Here is a 21,006-nt window from a genome sequence, read left to right as displayed (position 1 = left end):
TGCATGTAAGCCAGAATGGGTTCAATGGTTTGTGTGGGAGGTTTTTGGCTTGAAGACATAAATTCATGAAAGAATTCACGGTTTTTAACATCTCTGTTGGATTAAACTGTAACCAGCCAACATGCAAGCCAAAACGGTTGAGACATTTACTACATCTTAGATGACAGTTTTGTTCGAACCAATACACTTTTCTTCACATGACACAGATATGATTGTAAACAAAGCTTATTGTCTGTGAAAGGCCAAGGCTGTTGAGGCCTGTGCTGACAACTCACATTAATCATGGCAACTGTCATTTGACAAAAAAAAAAAAAAAAGTTGAACAATAAACAGTGTGGTGCTTTTATTACCGGTACATTTTTCTAATCCCAGCCTCTTCTGGCGAGTAGCAGATCTACTGGTAATTTAATTATTCTGTCACAGCTTCCAGCTCACATAAATATACTCCTACATGTGTGATGCTATGTGTGAGAATTCTATGGTATGATTGAGTTGGTAAAAGCAAGAGAGCTGTGTAATGCACCGCTGAAACGGAAACTAAGAACCTAGCTGATATCAATGGTCAGGGTGTGTGTGTGTCTGATTTCATGACTGCAATGCTGAGCTGAGCTTCAATCCACCACACCCACGGAGTCAGATGTGCACATTCTCCACATACCCCTTATCCAGTTCTTGTTTTAGCACCGACTGCCAACTACTCCAGTTATTTTTAGGTGGAAATGTATTTAGATGAACATTTGAAATGCAACATTGCTTCTGCTTTACCCAAAACATTTTCTTTGATGGTGTTGCCGCTTGCTTTTTTGTTTTTTTTAAGAGGTGGGCAAAAGGAACAAAATATCCGTGTTAAGAGACGCAAAGTTGACACTTTTAATGCAATGTAGCATTAAAAGTATTTACTAAATTAAACTTCCTGACCATCCTCATAAAAATTCATGTTCATGAGAGGTACGGTCATGTTTATGAAATTGTCACCTCACTCCTTCAAAAAAAAGTTTACTTTTAATCAAGTTGACAAAACGATAATGTCCTACTACATCTGAAGATAGATGTAAAAATAAAATGAGTAAGGTTAAAAAAAAGCCGCTATGCATTCCAACTCAATTTGCCTCACAATCATTTTGACATTTTCGAAAATGTACAAACAAGCGAAACAAAGCGAGAACTGAGATGACGCTAGTTTTACGTGATTTATTGACCTGTCTTGTATTACACACAACAATGTCATCTGCACTGTAATCTATGTTATTGAAGGCAGATTATTGGGTAAAGCTGGTTGCTGAGCTCATTTCCCACTCGCTGAATGGTTCTTATCTGACATCATATCGCTGCACATTCACAAAGTGTGGAGGCAGGAGGGAGGGGGGGGGGCATCACCAGACAGAGGCTGTGACATCAGACTCACTAACTCAACTGCAAGTGTACAAACCTCTAAGCAAATGGCTCATTATTACACATCCCAAAACTGCAGCTCAGGGTTAGTCTCTTTTGAAATTTTAGTTCAGTATTATCAACATCTAAAATCAAAACGGCTTTCTGCTGCGATAAACTGCCTGAGGAATGCTGCTGTTGTCATGTTTTTTTTTTTTTTTAGTATTGTAGAATATCAGGAAAAAGAAACAACAATTCACAAATGTATAGACAGAAACTGCAATCTGATACATAACCTCATCATCTAAACAAGCAAACTTACATCGTACATTTGTCTGCATGTCTTGGATGTGTAGACATGCCTAAACATCCAGTCTGCCTGGTTAAGTGAATCTTTTCTACACTTCTAACCCCATCCAGATACAACTCTTTTGCGTCCAGATCCTGACTCTGACTGCTGAGCTTTGTCAGTGAATGTGTTAAATCTCCAGCAAAATAAGTGAAAGGATTGGTTTGCTTTCTTTGTGACAAATATCAGTGTGAGTCACAACCACTCTGAAACCTGATTTTTTTTTTTCTCAACATCCAGTAAAGGAGAGACGTTCATCATTCTTTTAAAAACCATTTAAAAACAAATCAGCTCTAATTCTGACTAAGATAACTCGAAATCAGGTTATCCAAACACTGCTTTTGGTATGTAATATATGACAACATGTATGAAATGTCTGGTGAATCTGCTTTAACAGATTCACCAGGTTTACTGACGGCTCTTTCCGTCACTGTTGTATGACAGCAGAACATCTCGGGATGGTGTGATTCTGGGATTCCTGAAACCCTGACAGAGGTTGCGAGGCAGATTGCCAAACCTTTTCGAATGAGATGTGACTTGGCAGCATATAGAGTATAGAGTATAATCGGAGACCCAGCTCACACATCCACCCTCATAAAAAAAATAAAAATACTAAAATACTCCAGCCATTAGGAAAGCCATGAATTTTTCGTCTTTGATTAAACTAGACTGACACACATTTTCTTTTTCATTTTGTGTAAAAAAGATGAGGCTGAATAATGTAACTAAAAAGTTGATTTGTCCTGCTTTGTTAAAAAAACAACAACTAAACTATCCTTTGTGCCAAGTATTTGAAAACAATATACATTACTTGTTCAGTTTGAGACCTGATGCTCCATGCAAACGGCTAGGAGCAGGACCACCAAGCTGTTGATTTAAGGTGAAATTAATGAACTTGCAGGTTCCTTCTTCAACGCCACACCCATTGGCACCAAACCAACCCTACAGCATGCTACTGCCACTATCAGGCTTGACAATTGGCAGTTTTCTTAGGTTTGACACCCTTCGCTTGATTCCTGTGTATAAATGGCTCAAAATTGATCTTGTCAACCACACAACACTTTTCTCTAGAGGGTATTTGAATTGTGTCAGTGGGTTTTGGAACAAGGGCTTTTCTTCCTTTGTCTGCTAGAGTTCAGTCCATGTTGCTGTTAATATATATTTTTTCATTGCAGACTCAAATCTTGGTTATTGTGGTAAATGCTATGGCTGAAATTTGACAGTAATTTGCCCAAACATCCCAATTTCTGAATCAAGAAAGCCAACATTTTGTTTCTGGAATAGCTCTTACCTCAAGCCTATTAAATTGTTTGCGGACTATGCTTAAAAGTCATATAAGTGCCAGAAAACCAATCAGTTTATTTGAACTCTAACAATTCAGCAAAGAGAAGTGGTCAAAGAGCCAGCTGGAAATATGCAAAAAGTTTGTTAGGTGGCTAGAAAAAGTGCGAGGTATCTTTCATAGCTGCTGAAGGTCATTGGACAAAAAAATAAGAGAGGAATAAGTATTTATTTCAACCTGTATGTATAATTTGAAGCCTTGTACAGATTACAATAACATTCAAAATAACTCAAAACTGAAATGCTTATTTCTTGTTTCTGAAAACCACTTAATAGCGTTTAATCAGTCCACCATGAAAAAAATACTGGTTCTAATGAATTATAAAAAAAGACCAAATTATCCTGGCAACCATGTCTGTGAGAAGTTTATGAGAAAACAGACTGAAACTCAAAGTTCTGGAAACAACTTCACTCAGACTTAAGGGCAAGTAATGTGATGGATTGATGCATCTGCAGAAATAAAATAAAGCTTTTTAGCGTTCAAAAGATCCTCAGAATGTGAGCAACAAAGCTAGTGTTTAAATAACAGTGGTAAGCGTGAATGTACCAGTTTACATATTCATGTCAGTCATCAAGTGAACAACGGAATTGGTCCCAACAAGTGCCTTCCTATTTAAAAGAACCTTCAAGTAATTCCTCCAATAACAGATGAAACTGAATGATTTCCTCTATCTGTCACACTGGTTGGTGTCAAACTATCACTGTGCTGTTCATCACAGTATTACACCATCCAGACTGCGGGGGTTATCAGTGGAAAGAATCTGCCAATTACGGAGACAAAAATAATAACACAATTTAATGTTGTTGACAAGCTTTAGTCACAAACCGGGTTGAGATAGAGGAGACTATATGTGGAGAAGGAAACAACATCTACACCATGATGCGTAATGGTTATGGTTGTTTCTTTACAGTAATAAAAAAATACAAATAAAAAGGTAAAAAAAAAACATGTCAAAAGTAGCAGACAGCAAAGCATGAAAAGCTGAGTAGCATGATATTACACAAAAGAAAAAACACAGAGGGGAAGTTATAGCCTTTTGTCACATTGGGAGACTAAAAGTGTAACAGGGAAGTCAAGATCAAGACAAGTTCTTATAGAACTATAGTTCTTATAGTTCTTATAGTTCTTATATTATTATTATTTTTTTTCATTTTGTTGTGTTACAACAAACTTCAAAACAAATCGATAGAAATTTATGTGACAGGCAACTGCAAAGTATCTCATAAAAGTTAAACCAAATGAAATAAAACTTTTTTATTATTTTTTTTAACAAGCAACAATCTAAGAACGCAATTGCTTATGAAACTAGTCAGAAATTGTTTTTTTTTACGTTACTTAGGAGATTTTCTGTTGGAGTGCCTTGTTGCAACAGCGTCTTCACAGGTCCGACTAATAAATCAATCAAACAGCTGCAGCTGATCCAGAACGCTGCTGCTCGGGTTCTCACTAAAACCAGGAAGATAGAGCACATAACACCAGTTTTAAAGTCCCTACACTGGCTCCCTGTAGCTCRGAGAATAGACTTTAAAATACTGATGTTAGTTTATAAATCACTGAAYGGTTTRGCACCACAATACCTTAAAGATCTGTTATTGTTGTACCAACCGTCTAGACCCCTCAGATCTTCTGGTTCTGTTCTGCATCCCCAGAACCAGAACCAGACGAGGAGAAGCAGCATTTAGCTTCTATGCACCACAGATTTAAAAGCACTAGGTGCTTTTAAATCTCAACTTAAAACCCACCTGTTTAGAGTTGCTTATGGCTAAATTAGGGTTAGAGTGCTGGTTTTGATGTCTACCATGTTTTTATGTCTTTAATGTTTTTAATTTCTTTTTCTTTCTTTTCGACGTTTTAACGATGTAATGCTTTTTTTATCTCTTTCTCTTTCTCACTGTTTATTTCTGTTTTTATTTTAATTATGTAAAGCACTTTGAAATGCCTTGCTGCTGAAATGTGCTATACAAATAAAATTTGATTGATTGATTGATTGCAAATTGTACTACATTTTACAAGATGGATAAAGGCAACATGGAGTATAATTGTAAGTGGAATGAGAATTATACATAATTTATAAAAAACATTTACGAATGAAAATCTGTCAAGTGGAGTGATCACATGAGTTCAGCTCTCTTTAGTCTGATAAATGGAGTAATTTAATCTCTGTATGAATCCAGCTGTTCTCTGAAGGTCCTCAGAGGACGTTTAGAGAGTATCAGTACACAAAAATACCACAAAGATCAAGGGAAACGCAAGAGACGAGTCAAAAAATCGCAACTTGTCCTGAACAAGGAGGTGGCAGTAAATTGCTGTGAGGGCCCCCCTACTTTAGTAGGGACAGAGAAGCTGGTCAGAGTTGCTTGAAAATAGATGGGAGTTAAATATGGGCTAATCCCATGAGAAACCTTTTAAGGCTTTATAATTAAGAAATAGACAAGAATTATGTTCAAGTATCTAGGCAGCATGCATCAACCCAAAGACTGTCCAAGCCAGACCATGATTTCCAGTCTCTTTGTGCACGGTATTGTTTAGTTTCCCCTCTGTGTGTGTTGTAGTGATGTGAAACCAACTCCTCAATGAAAATGTATCTGAGTTGGATAAGACACAAACTGTCCATAACTAACTCCCATAATCTCAGTTCAGAAAATCTGAACTATCCCTTTAAGAAGGCTCATACTGCATAGTGCATATCGCATATCACTGTCACCGTTTCATACTGTAACGACTGTCTTTTGTCTTTTTAGTTAATGCTGCAATTATCAATCAAACATCAACATTCACCTCGTCGTCTCATTTATTTTAATTTCTCCTGCCTGAGGTTTTGTCGCCTCTACTCCCACAAACACACTAGTTTCTTCCACTGCCCAAGGTCAGGTGCCTCTATATATATTAGCATGTAACATGAAGCAGTATATGCAGAACTCTGAATGTCCATACTCTGCAGCACAAACGCAGCAGCCATTTATAAATGTATAACCAGAGTGAAGGGTTACACTGAGACACACGCATGCATTCACAGCCACACAGCCGCGCACTGCAGCAGAGTGGTGCAGTAAAGTTATCACTGCGACCTGTCCCATCAGCTCAGCCTATAACATCAACCACTAATGTCCCATCGCTCAACCAGTAGCCTCCTTAGCATCACTGAATCCCACCCTAATAGATTCTACACACATGTTGGCATGTGTGTAGAATCCATCGCGAGAGGTGAAGCCTGATTACAATCAATGACGTTACAGTAAACTACAGCGAGGACTTACTTCTGCCAAGTATTCTGCTGCTTCCTCCACTGCCATGTTTGTCAGCCTGCAGCTTAAAGTGTGAAACCTGAGCACTCAATGACTGTGGCAGCTAGCCCTGGCCTGGAAGCCAGGGAGAGAGGGATGGGGGCAAGAAAAGAGAGGGAGAGGGGAGGTCCTCACAGAGAGAGAGAGAAAGTGAGAGATGGGATGAGAGGGAGATAGGGGTATTTTGTCAAAGCTAAAAATACCTGGCTATGAGTGAGAAAGTCCAGAACAAGGAAGAAAAGCTTGAACGTCAATCTGGAACAAGCTCTCACTGGAGCAACAAGAGCTCTGAGGACAACATGCTGCTCTGTATGTGACAAAATTATACCACCGGCTGGGAAAGGTTGAACATGTCCTGTTGAGTTTATCCAATTCTGAGCCTTTACTTTAACATTAATTCCATTCTAACAAACCTTTGATCTACTTGGGATTTCACAAGAAACAAAGTAGTACATAATTGTCGTCAAGTGGAAGAAAAATCAAACTCAACATTCAAAACGTTTCATAAATAAAATTCTCAAAAAATAACTAAAGTGGAAGTCAGTTTTTTTATATAGTAAAGGCAAAAATAACACATTTATATAGTGCTTTTATTGCTCTTACAGGTTTTTTTTTTTACTATTTTCACTAAGCACTGTGTGACTGCTGTCTGAGAAAGTTGTTATGTAAAAAAATTATATTGATTTTTGTACTTATATGTTTTCTGTAATCAACAAAGAGCATCATGAAAACCGCAAAAGAGAGCAGACAGGTCATAAAAAAAAACCTCGTGGAAAAGGTTAGGTTATAAAACAATATCCAATGACTTGAACATCTAACAGAGAACTCTTGAATTCATCTTCTGACCTACCCATATCTGCACATTGCACAAAAAGAAAGATATTTGTGCTTAGTTGGACTTTTTTGTTTCTTGTAAAAATGATTCTAGCTAATACAACTCAAACCACTGCAAAGCTTGCTTATTATTGCTTTAAATTGGTGCGACATATTTGCATCCAGCAAAAATAGCTTTTAGTAGAGATACTGGTCATTGTGTGGAGAAGTGTCTCTCTCTCTGGAACCGTTCTCAAATCAGTGAAATATAGACATGACGTTCTGCTTTAGATAGATTTGTCAGTCCATCTCCAGACCTACGAATCGCTAGGCAGACATACTGATTCTCAAATCTAAATGCACTCCAAAAACATCTGGAAGCAAAGATGAACCAGCTTCAAATTTCTGAAAACCACTCAGAGTAGCTGACCCACGTTTGACCCACAATCCTCATCCTGAAAAAGTCCCAGAAAGGCGAAACACCTTTTAACTGACCAATAGCTTTCCTCTGCACTACATGAAATGTCCTGTTGGATACAGAAAATTAGGCACTTGAATCATTATATGAGAATTACTATTGTATTTTTTTATGTCTAGAAGTAACAGTCATGTTTTGGAGTGGCCCCAGCCAACCTGCTTAATGAGGTAAAGGACAAGGAAGCCCTGCAATCTCAAAGATTTTGCGTTAATTCCGTTAAAACTAATCAGGAAGCGATTTAGGCAGCACAGCTACAGCATTTGTACATGTGACACACCAATATTTCCGAATCAGTGAGAAAATAAACAGTATGACTTCAGGGGAAAACCAGGGAAAATACCGAGTGTCGCAACCAGCGGAGCTGCAGTAATATAAAAGAATGTGTTCAGCCAGTAAACTGATTGTGGTGTGACTGCGCTCTCCTAAATAGGGTAAGTATGTGAATGATCAGTTTAAATGGAACTTTAAATTGAATTCAGAAATCATTAAACATGCGTGTGCTCTCTTTTCAGCCAGTCGTGTTTCCAAATAAAAGGAGCTGATATCACAAGGATGGTGAGTTGTAATAAAGAAAACTGACTTTCACAAAGATTTTCTCTTATTTTTGAACATATTCTCCAGCCTTACTTGCCCGACGGATTTCTGAAGCAAAACATTGCTTTATTAGTTAAACATTAGTTTTCTTAGAAATACATTTACAGCATCAAAACGCCCCCCCCCCTCCAAGAAAAGACCTGTCTGTTTTTTTTTCTTACATAATTTTCTGAATTTCTTCTGTATTTTCAGCTGTCTGTTGCGCTTCCTTTTGAATCCCGTTTTCTTCAGAGTAACAGAAAAAATGAACTTATGCATTTTATCTCTAATCTGCAGCTCAGAGTTGTGTTGGCATTGCTGTTGCCGGCGGCTGCGTATCAGTCGCCTCGGCCCAGAGACTGCAGCGACGTCTACAGGTCTGGCTCGGGTCTGGACGGAGTTTACACCATCTACCCAGCAGGCCCCACCTCTCCTGTGCTGGCTTACTGTGACATGAGCAAAGACGACCTCGGTGGCTCTGCAGAAAAATGGACGGTGAGGATGGGCGAGCAAAGTTCACTACAAAACAAACAAGGAACTTGTTTTTTCGTTTCCTGAGGTCACCCATCTGTTTAATGTCTGGGCTTTTATCCCCCTGCTAAGCTCTGACTTTATCATAACGTTAAAGCTGTGCTTGTTTATGTTTTTATTGGTGTAGTAAAGCCAACCAAAACCATTAGATGTTAAACTGTACAATGATGCAAAATTGACAGATAATTAAGTGTTTTGCATTACACATTTAATTAACTAACTAATTAATGAATTAAAACCTGGATGTCCATTGATATTATTTTAGGATTTTTCTAGACTTATTTTAGCACCTTGCAGCCTGCCCTCAGGGTGAAATTGGTTGGATAGCCAGATTTTGGTATCTTGGTATTTTTTCTTAATGTCTTTCACTGTAGATTGTTTTCCATACTGGTTTCAGATGTGTTTGAGACTACATTTCATGGACTCATAAAATGCTACCATCTTCTTTCTGAAGCTCTCAGGCAGCTGTTTCAGTTTCAGCATGATGCTGCTCACCCTCGCTTCAACCCTAACCTACACAGCGACAGCTTAAGTTTCTGGGATTTTAACAGGGCAAATTTCGTAAAATTTTGATGTTCTAATCATGTGTGTCTGCTTATTTCAGCCATTCTAAGAAAGAATTACTATTATGATGATTTTTGTTTCTTCGTTTACAATCAGGTGATTCAGAGAAGACAGGATGGCACAGTCAACTTCTTCATGAAGTGGGATCATTACAAATCTGGATTTGGGAATGCTGCTGGAGAGTACTGGTTGGGTATGACAAAACTAATCATGCAAAACAAAAGAAGAAACTCTCACCATGCTAAGAACTTTTATTTAGACCTAAAAATATACGTAATAAGATTCCTTCCCTTTCCAGACTTACCCAGACTACACAGAAACTCACTTAAATACTTTGAAACACATTGAAAGTTTAATTTTGTTAGCTGTTTTTTTTTTTTTTGAGGCCTGGAAGTAATGCACCTGCTGACTCAAGACAGAAACTATGAGCTGAGGGTGGACATGGAGGACTTTGATGGTCAGAAGGTGTTTGCTCGTTATTCTGCCTTCTCTGTTGGTCCAGAGTCTGAGGGATACAAGCTGAACCTGGGAAGTTTCATAAACGGGGCAGCAGGTAAGACACCTACTTCTTAATCAATAGCTTTTAGAATGACTGCAAATATATATCTATTTTTTTATAATTATGATTTTCTTCCAATAGGAGACTCTCTAAGCTATCATAGCGGAAAGAAATTCACGACCACTGATAAAGATCAAGACGAGCATGACTCAAACTGTGCCAGGCTCACATATGGTGGGTTCTGGTATGGGAGCTGTTTCAACGCCAACCCAAACGGTATCTACACCTGGGGTCCTTCACCCCATGCAGCTGGTGTGCAATGGACGACTTTCAAAGGGCTTGACAACTCTCTAAAAACCATGATAATGAAGATTAGACCAGTTGATGGGTAAAACCAGGAGAAAGACATCATGACTATGGCCTAACACATTTACACATTTCCTTGTTACAGACAACACACAACTCCAGTTGTCTTCAAATGTTCAAACAATAGATGGAGAAGTTTTTGAATTTTAATGTTTCTGAAAATGATTTATTAATCCCAAGAGGGATTTGTGGCTTACATTCCTTCTGGAGAATGCCAATGACTGGACAGCTTTCTAACATCAATATTCCCCTGTGGTTTTGTTGATTCATTACACAGACATAGCATATTATTAAAAAAAATCCTGCTATTGGTCTTATGCACTTTTCACATTTGCTAATAAACTGAATTTGAGCTTTTTTATATTTTCTGTCAATCATGATACAGATAAAAACACTAAAGCCGCTCTGGTTGAATTAAATTTGTATATATGAGTTTTACCTTCTGAATTAAATTATTGAAATGCATTTTTTTCATGAGAATTATACTTCTTAACGATGCACTTGTGAATAAATGACTTGACTTGAAAACAGACAAGCAGATCTCTGCTCATTAAAATTCAAGCCCTCTGCCAGCCCCTGGTGGTCAGGCAGTAATACTGCAAGAACTGCGGCGGAAGACAGGCGCTTGTGTTTAGGTAGTGATAAGGTGACCTAAAGAGTATCTAAAGTTCAAGTTTCCTTTCATTGTGAGGAGATGAAATTAGAAAATATAAATAAACTGTATTTCTACTTTATTAAGTTAGTTTGTGACATTAGGATGTGGGCAGGATTGAAGTTCTGCGATGCATTTGTATACTCTTGACACCCAAACAACAGGCACTGATAAAAAACAAGGTGTTTGGGGTTTGTGTGTATGTGTATGTTATGCTGCACCTGATTTGCTGCTGAGAGCTGCTTTCTGATTGGCTGCTGGGCCACTGCAGTCTCTGTGTTCTCACAGCACTAAAATTACAGATGGAGGAGGATCAAAAACAGCAGGCACCATTGCCTCATCGCCCCTGCTTTCTGTCACTCCTTTCACATATCCCATAGCCAGATTTGTGATCTGTTGAGTTTCTTTTTTGTTTTTCCCAGTGCTGACTCACAGATCACTCAGCACATTTTTTAAGTATTTTAAATCCCAGATTTAAGATACATGAACATGAGGAAGTCTTGAACATCATTGGGTTCCATTACTATTGGTTGGCTAATGTGCACTGCTCTTTTCTCACTGGGCGACAGCAAGATGACGTTGCTTTGCTTCTCCAGCTGCCGGCTGCAGACACAGAGCCGGTGCGAGGCTGAGGGTATACACATCTGTAAGAATGCGTATACAAACTGTGAATCAGGACTGAAGACAGCTCAGATCTGTGCGTGTCAAAACTTTACCTCTGCAAGCACAGAAAGGTGTTGGGGAAAAAAAAACAAAAAAGGGAGCGCACCATCCTCTGTGGGGCTGCTTCTCCCCACCCCCTGTTTGACATCTCAGACAGAGACGGGGAAATGCTCATGAATAAATTAACACCAGCTTTCAACCGAAGCAAAGCACGGCACGCAGGACGTCAACAGGGATAAGCAGTGACTGTGCGGAGTGGCCATACGAACACATTGCTCCTTTAAGATCATCTTCATCAACTACTTCCCCTCGTTATGAAGACAGCATGGACGCCATTGGATTTTTAAGATGATATTGATCCGAGTTCAGGAGGACTAACAGACAGCAGACATGTGAAGAAGTGCTGGAACGCAGCAGTGGCTCACATTCACCGTCATATGTCAATAAGGATCAAACGCTCATTATCGTGATAATATCGCCAGTAAAGCAGGAGTACTTCAACTGCCGCAAAGCCTCTAAAACGTGGCTGAATTATAGATTTTATGACTTTTTAAACATGCTATGCGGCTCACAAGAAGGAGAAATCAACACAGCATCATGAAGCAAATATTCTGAGACAGAATCAGCACAAAACATTGTTCGGATGCGTGCTGCACTCTCAACTTCATATACTAAGACATACACAAATATCTTACAATGCAGTAGCCACTGTGCATAAAAACACACCTATGTGAATGCTCATGGCATTACAGGTATAGACTCTAACTGGACCATGACATATTTTTAATAAAGCAGGAGCCGATAAATTTGATAACATGTAAAACAATACTAGAAATAACCTTAATGTGGGAACACTGCTAGGATTTCATAGTCTCTCACATCTTGTGTCAAAGTGACAAGGATTGTATGTGTAGGATAGTATGATGGCCTGTGTAAGATGATGTGATATGATTTGCAAAAAAAAACAAAACAAGAATGAATAGAGGCCTAATCAACCTTGGATACAGCTACATAAATATATAATTTTAACTTTACATATGTACATTTCCTCGTTTCTGTCTGCCACCATCTCAAGGGATGTGTTGCCATGTTTTTAAATAAATTGCTGTAACTGCTAATTTCTTAAAACAGGGTAGTCCTGCATGAGCAGTAGCCCTTATAGCTCAGAGTGTCTAGGTTAATTAAGGAGATGTCCTAAGAATCAATAGAGCAGTTTATCCATTTGTACAACATCAGCATCACTACTTCCACGCTCTGCTGACTCTCTGGCTCTGGCATACGTAGACACTGACATTAAGAGGCGGATCTCATTTCAGTAACTCACTGGAACATAAAACACTGTTAGTGCGAATGGATTATTAGATAAATCAAATTGTTCAACAACAAAAAAAAACACTTTAAAGTAAAAAAATTGAGACATAAACCAGCAACCTTTTTTTTTTTAAATGAATACGTAATTAAATAAACACCATGTCCGATTCATTGTGTGTCAAATTTGTGATGCTCATATTCCCAGTTCGTACACTTGTTGGGAAATAATGGAAAGAAAAGCAGGGAGAGCATAAAACTTTTGTTTAAAGGCCAAGTAAAATTCTTGAACGAACGACACAGAAAGATTACTACAGGCCCTTCCATAGGGCTCAGACGTCGTCCGGCCAAACAAGGTCTGCGTCAGGTGCTGGGGAACCAGAGCACCTTGATGAAAAATGRGCTACTGGAACAAGACGAAAATGGGCGAGAGGTGAAAACATGAATCTGTTGGAATGCTACTACTCAAGTAACCCTAGTCAGARAGGCTACATGCAAAGAATGTGGAAGGAATGGTTAGTTCGACATCCCCAGTCAACACTAACTGCCAAACAACTAGTAGCTCAGTGTTCCAACATCCGCAAACGGCAACTGCTGTCACAACTTGAGATTGACGAGGTACAACACAAGTGCTATGGCAAGGGGGAGGAGCCAGGACGCCAGGTCAGAGGGGAGTTAACTCCAACTAGCTGCCCAGAAACTGGGTACGTAGCTACAGTAATGAATGAACCATCAAAGCTGAACAAGGCAGCAACTGACCTGAGAGAGAGAATCGTGGCCCGAATGAACACCAGGCAACCCAGACGCCAATTACAACGGTTGAGTGAAGTACCATCAGAAAGTCTCATTGAAGATGTGAATGCAGCATTAAGAACTATCCCTACCAACACCATAACAAAAACCAATGAGCTGATATACCGTTCAGCATCAGTGATCCTTGAGATGCTTGGCTATAAGAGCAACCATGAGACCCAATACCCACCATGGAAAAGACAGTTAGAGGCTAAAATCAAGATAACAAGGAGGGAAGTGAGCCAGCTGTCAGAACTCCAAAGGGGTGGAATGAAAAGATCAGTACCTAAGAAGTACAGCCAGATACCCATACCTAAAGCACTCGAAACTGCCAAACAAAGGCTCCAAGCCTTGGCCAGCCACCTAAAGAGATACACAAGAGATAATGAAGCCAGGAGGATTAACCGGCTCTTCTCCACCCAACCAGCTAAAGTGTACTCCCATTGGCATGGTAATAACAACAGAGCAGACCCACCMAGGYTGRAGACTGAACAATACTGGAAAGGCATATGGGAAAGTGAGGCGTCCCACAACAGCAATGCACAGTGGCTAACCTCTCTACGAGARGACCACAGCAACCTCCCTGAACAAGCCCCAGTAACCATCACTGTGGCAGATGTCCAAGAAAGAGTCTCAGGTATGAAAAACTGGACAGCACCAGGACCTGACATGATCTATACCTACTGGCTGAAACCCACTGCCCTCCATGAGCGACTGCCAACTCAACTGAACCAGCTGCTACAAAATGGGACTCACCCTGAATGGTTAMCTGAAGGGCGGACAATCCTGATCCAGAAGGATCCCTCAAAGGGTTCAGTCCCATCCAACTATCGGCCAATAACCTGTCTCTCTACAACATGGAAGCTCATGTCAGGCATCATAGYGGCTAAGATAAGYGGGCACATGGATAAATACATGAGCAAGGCACAGAAGGGCATAGGCATAAATAGCAGAGGRGCCAAACACCARCBCCTTGTAGACCACACAGTCGCCCGAGACTGCAAAACCCGACACACCAACCTGTGCACAGCTTGGATTGATTACAAGAAAGCCTATGACTCAATGCCACACACTTGGATCATGAATGCTTAGAGATGTACAACATCAAYAGGACTCTAAGAGCCTTCATTGCAAACTCGATGGGGCTATGGAAAACCACCCTTGAAGCCAACTGCAAACCACTTTTACAAGTGTCCATCAAATGTGGCATATACCAAGGTGATGCTCTGTCCCCACTGCTGTTCTGCATAGGCCTGAACCCCCTCAGCCAAATCATCAACAAGACTGGCTATGGATACCGACTCAAGAATGGGGCCACAATCAGTCACCTCCTCTACATGGATGACATCAAGCTGTACGCCAAGAGCGARCGAGACATCGACTCACTGATCCACACCACCAGGATCTACAGCACTGACATTGGGATGTCATTTGGACTAGAGAAGTGTGGTCGGATGGTTACAAAGAGAGGGAAGGTCGTCCACACAGAAGGGGTCTCACTCCCAGAAGGAACAATAGCAGACATAGAGCACAGTTACAAGTACCTTGGAATACCTCCAATGAATAAGGCAAGTCCTGAGAAGCCAGCTCACTGGCAAGAACAAAATCCGAGCAATAAACAGCTATGCCTTACCAGTAATCAGATACCCTGCAGGAATAATTAGATGGCCAATGGAGGAGATAAAGACCACGGATGTTAAGACTCTGAAGCTACTAACCATGCATGGAGGGTTCCACCCCAAATCCAGCACCCTGAGACTGTACACGAGCTGTAAGGAAGGAGGCAGAGGACTAGTGAGTGTGAGAGCCACTGTCCAVGATGAAACATCCAAGATCCATAAATACACCAAGGACAAAGCCTCAACAGACGATGTGCTCAGTGAATGTCTCAGACAATGGGGAACAGAGGATGAGGTGCTGGAGGTACCATTATGGGAGGACAAGCCCCTACATGGGATGTACCACCGACAAATAACTGAAGTGGCTGATATCAGGAAATCCTACCAATGGCTGGAGACTCAAGGACAGCACAGAGGCACTCATCCTGGCTGCACAGGAACAGGCCCTAAACACCAGAGCAATAGAGGCTCAGATCTACCACACCAGACAAGACCCAAGGTGTAGGTTGTGCAAGGAGGCCCCTGAGACAGTCCAGCACATAACAGCAGGGTGCAAGATGCTGCCAGGGAAAGCATATAAAGATATTGCGCAGAACCCTCAAGCTCCCAGGCCTCTGATAGAGGACCCGAGCTCAGAGGATGAAACCACCACCCACAGAGGGTGAGAAGGGAATTTATATATATATATATATATATATATATATATATATATATATGTGAGTTAATTTATTAACTCACATTTTAGGTGTTTGTTGATAAGATTTTTCAAAATGTTTTTGTTTGATTATATCATAACAGGATAAAACACATATATAGTCTTAGATGTGGGTGTAACCAATAGTCGCAGCACAAGAATCACAACTGCTATTTGCCAAATTGCTACTGACAACATACATGGAAGCATCGTATGTATGCTTCATAATGTCTGATGTCAAGCAAGGAGGATTTAGCACAGCTTAGGGCTTTTATAATACGCCTACAGATTTTATTTTGATCCACACTCTTGTTTGCTCAAAACATATAAAAATTGAAAGATGCTGCTGCAGTTGTTTTCAGCTGATCACAGGAAGAAGTCTTGAAATGTTGTAGCACATGTTTAAAAAAATAAAAAAATAAATAAATATATATATATATATATATATATGCATTTAAAATATAAAAATAATGAAATGTCACCATAAAAACAATGCAAAAAACTTTCGGAGCAGATTTGCAGTTTCTTCTCTTAAAACAAGACCGTTAGCTATTTAATAAAGACCATCACTGATTTCAGATTAATTTCCTGAATCAAAGAAGAGCCAACACGTGTCTTGAAGTATCAGCTGGATTTTCCTTCAGCAGTTCTGCAGCTGGGTGTATTCCAGGCTGCGATTTGACTGAAACTAGTGTACCTCTTTACTGCATCATAATTTCTTATATTACAGAACACATAAATCAGATTGTTAAACATTTCCACCTGACTTCTACTCTCATTTCAGCCTTTTACATTTGGTTCTTTGAAAAATCACTAAGACCTGCCTTTTATAAATCACACCGCAGATTTTTCCAGCTTGTGTTTGAAATCAAAATTTTGATGCACTTCATTAAACTACACCCAAGTGGACACTGTCTGACTGTCTCAACTCTCTAGCACCTCACTTTTGACTCGTCCACATCCCTCAGAGAAGCTGAGAGCGACACACATATGTAAAAGTTTTCTCTCACACACACTCAGTTCCTGTCTGTGTCGTGACTCTCTGCAACCACACACCAACACTCCGCCTACAGAGAACATGCGCAGCCCCAAAACATCAGATGAACCCGTCCTGACAGTGATACTACATTACAAAACTGCTAAAGCTACAAAATCTGTTATTCTAACTCTGACAAAACTGCAGAAGGTTTTCCAAAACGATCACCACCATTCCAGCAGTTTGAGGCAAACCCAGACATCATTCTCCAGCAACCTGATCAAACTCATTCTGGGAGATCCAAAGGTGTTTCCAAACTCGAGGGGCAGCATGCTACCTCATCCCAGCCTCTTAAAACTTGGCTCTGAAATGTTCCAGTGCATTCTAAGGGTCAAGACTTCAACATGGCGACTGAACCACATTTTCAGCACAAACACCACTGATACATTCAGCTGCTTCGACTGCTGTGTTTCACCACTGCACTTCTTACCAAAATAATGCAGGTTTTCACCAAAAACAACACTGACCCATTACGTGGAAGCGATCGCGGCATGCACACAACTATCTGGCTGGCTAACTTAACTTAACAGTTGTTTTTTTGGATAAATCAAAGCACTGATCATCTTAAAAGCAAAGCAGAACTTACAGCATCTACCTATATCGTGCCAAAATTGTAGTGCTTTTATTGAAGTTTTTTTGACGCAAGTGCACAAACATTCAGTAGTCTGGGAAAAAATACAGAACAAAGAGCTTTTAAATTATTTGCAATGAGGCTGGTTTGTTAGGTCTCCAAGCTCCTGCTCTCAGACAAATTATTCAGATTTCTTCTTCCTCCACAAGTCAGTAAATAAACTTTCACTCACAATCACTTTGTAGATTTTGCTATCAATGCTTTTCTCTTAGGTGGATACTCTGCTATGTACTAAGGTCGGAGTTTGGTGTGCTAAATGTAATGCTGTCAGATGTTGTGTGGTTTTTAGCTTTTTCACAATTTTTCGCAGTTTTGGACCTGAATATGATTATTATGAGGATATGAAAGGAAACATGGCAAAAAGGGAAAATTATTTAAAAATAATATAGGCCTTCAATCACAGTATATATGATTATTTGTCTTAGTAATAAAATCTTATCATGAACACAGGAGATGCATAATCACTCATACAATTTAATTTTAAATGTAGTTCTGATCTTTGTTTGGCCTGACTGTATCAATAGAGACATATCACTGAATGAGCCCCTGAATAAAACAGCACAATGAGAGAAGTGATCAGATGTCAAAGCGGGTACTATACGACTCCAAAGCCTGGTATCAGTTGATGCACAATTTATTAAAAAAAAAAAAGTCCTGAAAAAGACACAAATATACCAAAAGTACAAGTTGCAAATGGGTGAAAATGACAACCCCCTTCTAGCAATAAGTGCTTTCGAAAACAAAACAGGAAAAACAGGAAGTGAAAAGGTTAAGCCTGTTGAGATGTCAGTGCATGTGTGCTTCATAAATGAACGAAGTGTCCCAGTTCTAAGTGTCGATCTTCCACTGCAGAGGAGAAAATAGGAAAACGAGGCTGCAGGGAGGTGGAGGAAGGGAGGATAAAAAGATCCAACTAACAACATCCTCCACCTCTCCATCATTCTCTCTATTTTTTTGCCTTCTCTCTTTATTTTTTCTGCTACTACTCAGCACTCCTTCCTCCCTGATCTCTTTTCCCCACCGGCATGCCTTCGCTTTCTTTTAATTTGATTTTTTATTTTTTTTCCTGCCTATCTCATTTTTGCAGTGTGTTGAGGATGCATTACTGCTTCCCCCGCATCACAGTTAACCCCTCCTCGTCCTCCCTGTCCACCAATCACAGCACTTGGCAGGCTCTGCACCACTTCTCCAGCCCAGCAGCCCCTCCATCTGTAACCACGTTACAATAAGCATTGTTATCCTGGTGCCACAAGCGTGCCATTGTTCCGTCATGGATACCTTTTTTCAGGTGACCTCACGTTGACCATATAGACAAAGCTCAGTCCTGCTGTCTTAAATGGCTGCCTCATTCCTTCAGATCTACAAATCCATTTGAGCTGCCTTCCTCCCCTGCCCTTGGAGTCTTTCTATAATTCATAATGCTCTCTTCTCAACAAGGTTGGATTGCTTTGCTGCAAATGAAGAGCAAAAGTCTATCCATGCATTCCGTGCAGTTTGTTTCACTGCGACTAAGCAAAACCAGCTAACAATGTGAATTTCTCTGAACTTGAAACAAAACAGAAACAACACATTATATTTTGGTGCAAAACGGTCTGTGAAGACGTTGGCAGCACCATAAGCTCAAGATAGTGGAAAATCACCCCGCCCCCCAATTTTTTTTATACTATCTTTGTGCAAATAAGTTTGCGTCAAAAAATAAATACACAACTCCATCTAGACAAATTGACAAAAGATGTTGCTTATTTCAGTAATTCAATAAATAATTGTAATGGGTTATACAGACAGCAATATATTTCCAGAATTACTGAATATAATTGGATGATTATGGCTTATAGCTAGTAAACACCAATATTAGCTTTTGCTCAAAGTAAGAACATGAAACTATTTTTTTTAAATGAGATAACCAAAGCTGTGGTTCCTTTTATTTTTTTGTGTACCTTTTTCAACCAAATATTTTCCTTCCACTTAACTTTTCATAATTATGCATGGATATATCACTGTAAACAACAACTTTTTTTTACCAATGACCTTTTGTGGTCTACTGCTTCTTGAAAAATACTTAAATTACATACCGTTGTGTATATTATTCTATTTAATATAAGACTTGAATTACATGACAAATATATTACACAACAGTCATTGGTGTATTTGGCAGCTTTTCTCTGCTCCATGGAAAATCTTTGCGTGTTTATGTTATTGAGCTCCTTCATATACTTTATGCTCTATGAATCCCAGTTATACAGCAGTCCGTGGCAAAACTACTCATGCCTCTTATACCATCATAGTTCAACTGGCTTTAAGACTTCACTCAGTAACACAGTCAGTGAATGTTGTCTATCATGTCGGAAAGAAGTCAGGAGCAGTGCGTTCACCTCTTAAAAGTAACTAACAAAAATGCATTTTTGTCCAACCACTTACCGTTTATAAAGCTACAAAAGCATCAAATTGTCTGGTCGATCATTGTGTTGATTTAAGGGGATTGAAATTACAAACAACAACATGCATAAAGAGCACAAAACGGCAGGAGGAAGGGCGAGCTGGCTGTAAAGCAGGTGGAATGAGGAGGCTTCAAACACAAGGCTTGGCTTAAATAAGTGTCAAGGGATTAATAAACAACGTCTGGTCACCAGGGACCTCTTTAAATGTGCGCACCGTGCTCCTGCCCCCAAATCCCAGAAGCACGACTATGGAAGAACAATACAGGCTTCTGCCAGCTGACAACCATGTCTGCAGGGAGGGAGGCAAAGACAGACACCCATGAAGGAGAGAGGAGAGTAACAGATAAAGAGTGATGGGTGGGTGGTAGCAGGGGCGGAAGGGGMCAGACTGGAAAAGGTTGAATCGACTCCATTCCAAAAAATAATCCTTGGAAGAAGCAGCAATCACATTTTCATCTTCTCATTTAAAAGCAAATGACGTCACGGACCTCCCTCCCTTTGTGGCACTGTACTGCTCACGTCACAGCAGACTAAAATAATAGTTTTACCAGGAGGAACTAAACATCTCCTGTTTCAGAAACTTGGTATTTTGTTTGTAGGTGCACCACTGGGCTTATTATTATGTTGATATGATACTAAAGAAATCCTTTACAGATGAACAATTTCGTTATCTGTATACTTGAGAACTACACACAGCCACATTTTGGCTTTCTAATAAAACTAATAAGACCAACACCGCAATGTGGAAAAATGTCACTCACTGTGACGCTGCAAGAGAAATTATTGTTCATGACGCCATGAGTCCTTAAAAGCATCGACCAGCTTCAAGTTCAAAAGTCAGTTCGTGTGAAGATGCAGCTATTAGCTGTAATGCTTGCTGCTCATGTATCAAGTTCTCAGTGGGGCTCCTAATACATGTTTTCCAGCTTCCTGTAGCAACACTGGCTGCTGAACAAACTTCACAAAGAAAATTACAAGAAGATATGAAAGATTTCTTGTGATT

At 39.8% G+C, this 21,006-nt stretch overlaps 2 protein-coding genes across 29 annotated transcripts in view; one reads left to right on the top strand and one right to left on the bottom strand.

The window, feature by feature from the left end:
* Positions 1-21,006, bottom strand: part of LOC103481688 (ankyrin-3-like) — a 136,534-nt gene that overhangs the window by 75,466 nt on the left and 40,062 nt on the right. The window contains exon 1 of one of the 28 annotated variants that reach the window (XM_008437345.2): positions 6,320-6,406. The exons of the other annotated variants lie outside the window; for them this stretch is intronic. Within the exon in view, the coding sequence (XP_008435567.1) occupies positions 6,320-6,355 (36 nt within the window). The 5' untranslated portion in view covers positions 6,356-6,406. Of the gene's footprint in view, positions 1-6,319; positions 6,407-21,006 lie in introns of those variants that run through there. 28 annotated transcript variants of the gene reach the window in all.
* Positions 8,057-10,700, top strand: LOC103481692 (microfibril-associated glycoprotein 4-like). Its single transcript, XM_008437376.2, has 5 exons — positions 8,057-8,192; positions 8,508-8,705; positions 9,402-9,498; positions 9,691-9,858; positions 9,946-10,700. The coding sequence occupies exons 1-5, from the start codon at positions 8,190-8,192 to the stop codon at positions 10,194-10,196; spliced, it is 717 nt and encodes a 238-aa protein (XP_008435598.1). The 5' UTR covers positions 8,057-8,189; the 3' UTR covers positions 10,197-10,700.

Source organism: Poecilia reticulata, linkage group LG19 (genome assembly GCF_000633615.1).
Source record: "Poecilia reticulata strain Guanapo linkage group LG19, Guppy_female_1.0+MT, whole genome shotgun sequence".
Classification (NCBI taxonomy): Eukaryota; Metazoa; Chordata; class Actinopteri; order Cyprinodontiformes; family Poeciliidae; genus Poecilia; species Poecilia reticulata.
The sequence above is the reverse complement of the archived record's forward strand: the minus strand, read 5'-3'. Positions and strand labels throughout refer to the sequence as shown.

Bases quoted from the DNA above. Each gene is read 5' to 3' on its own strand.
- LOC103481692 (XM_008437376.2), top strand. The intron at 8,706-9,401 runs GTGAGGATGGGC...GTTTACAATCAG, and splicing joins GCTCTGCAGAAAAATGGACG to GTGATTCAGAGAAGACAGGA. The intron at 9,859-9,945 runs GTAAGACACCTA...TTCTTCCAATAG, and splicing joins TTTCATAAACGGGGCAGCAG to GAGACTCTCTAAGCTATCAT.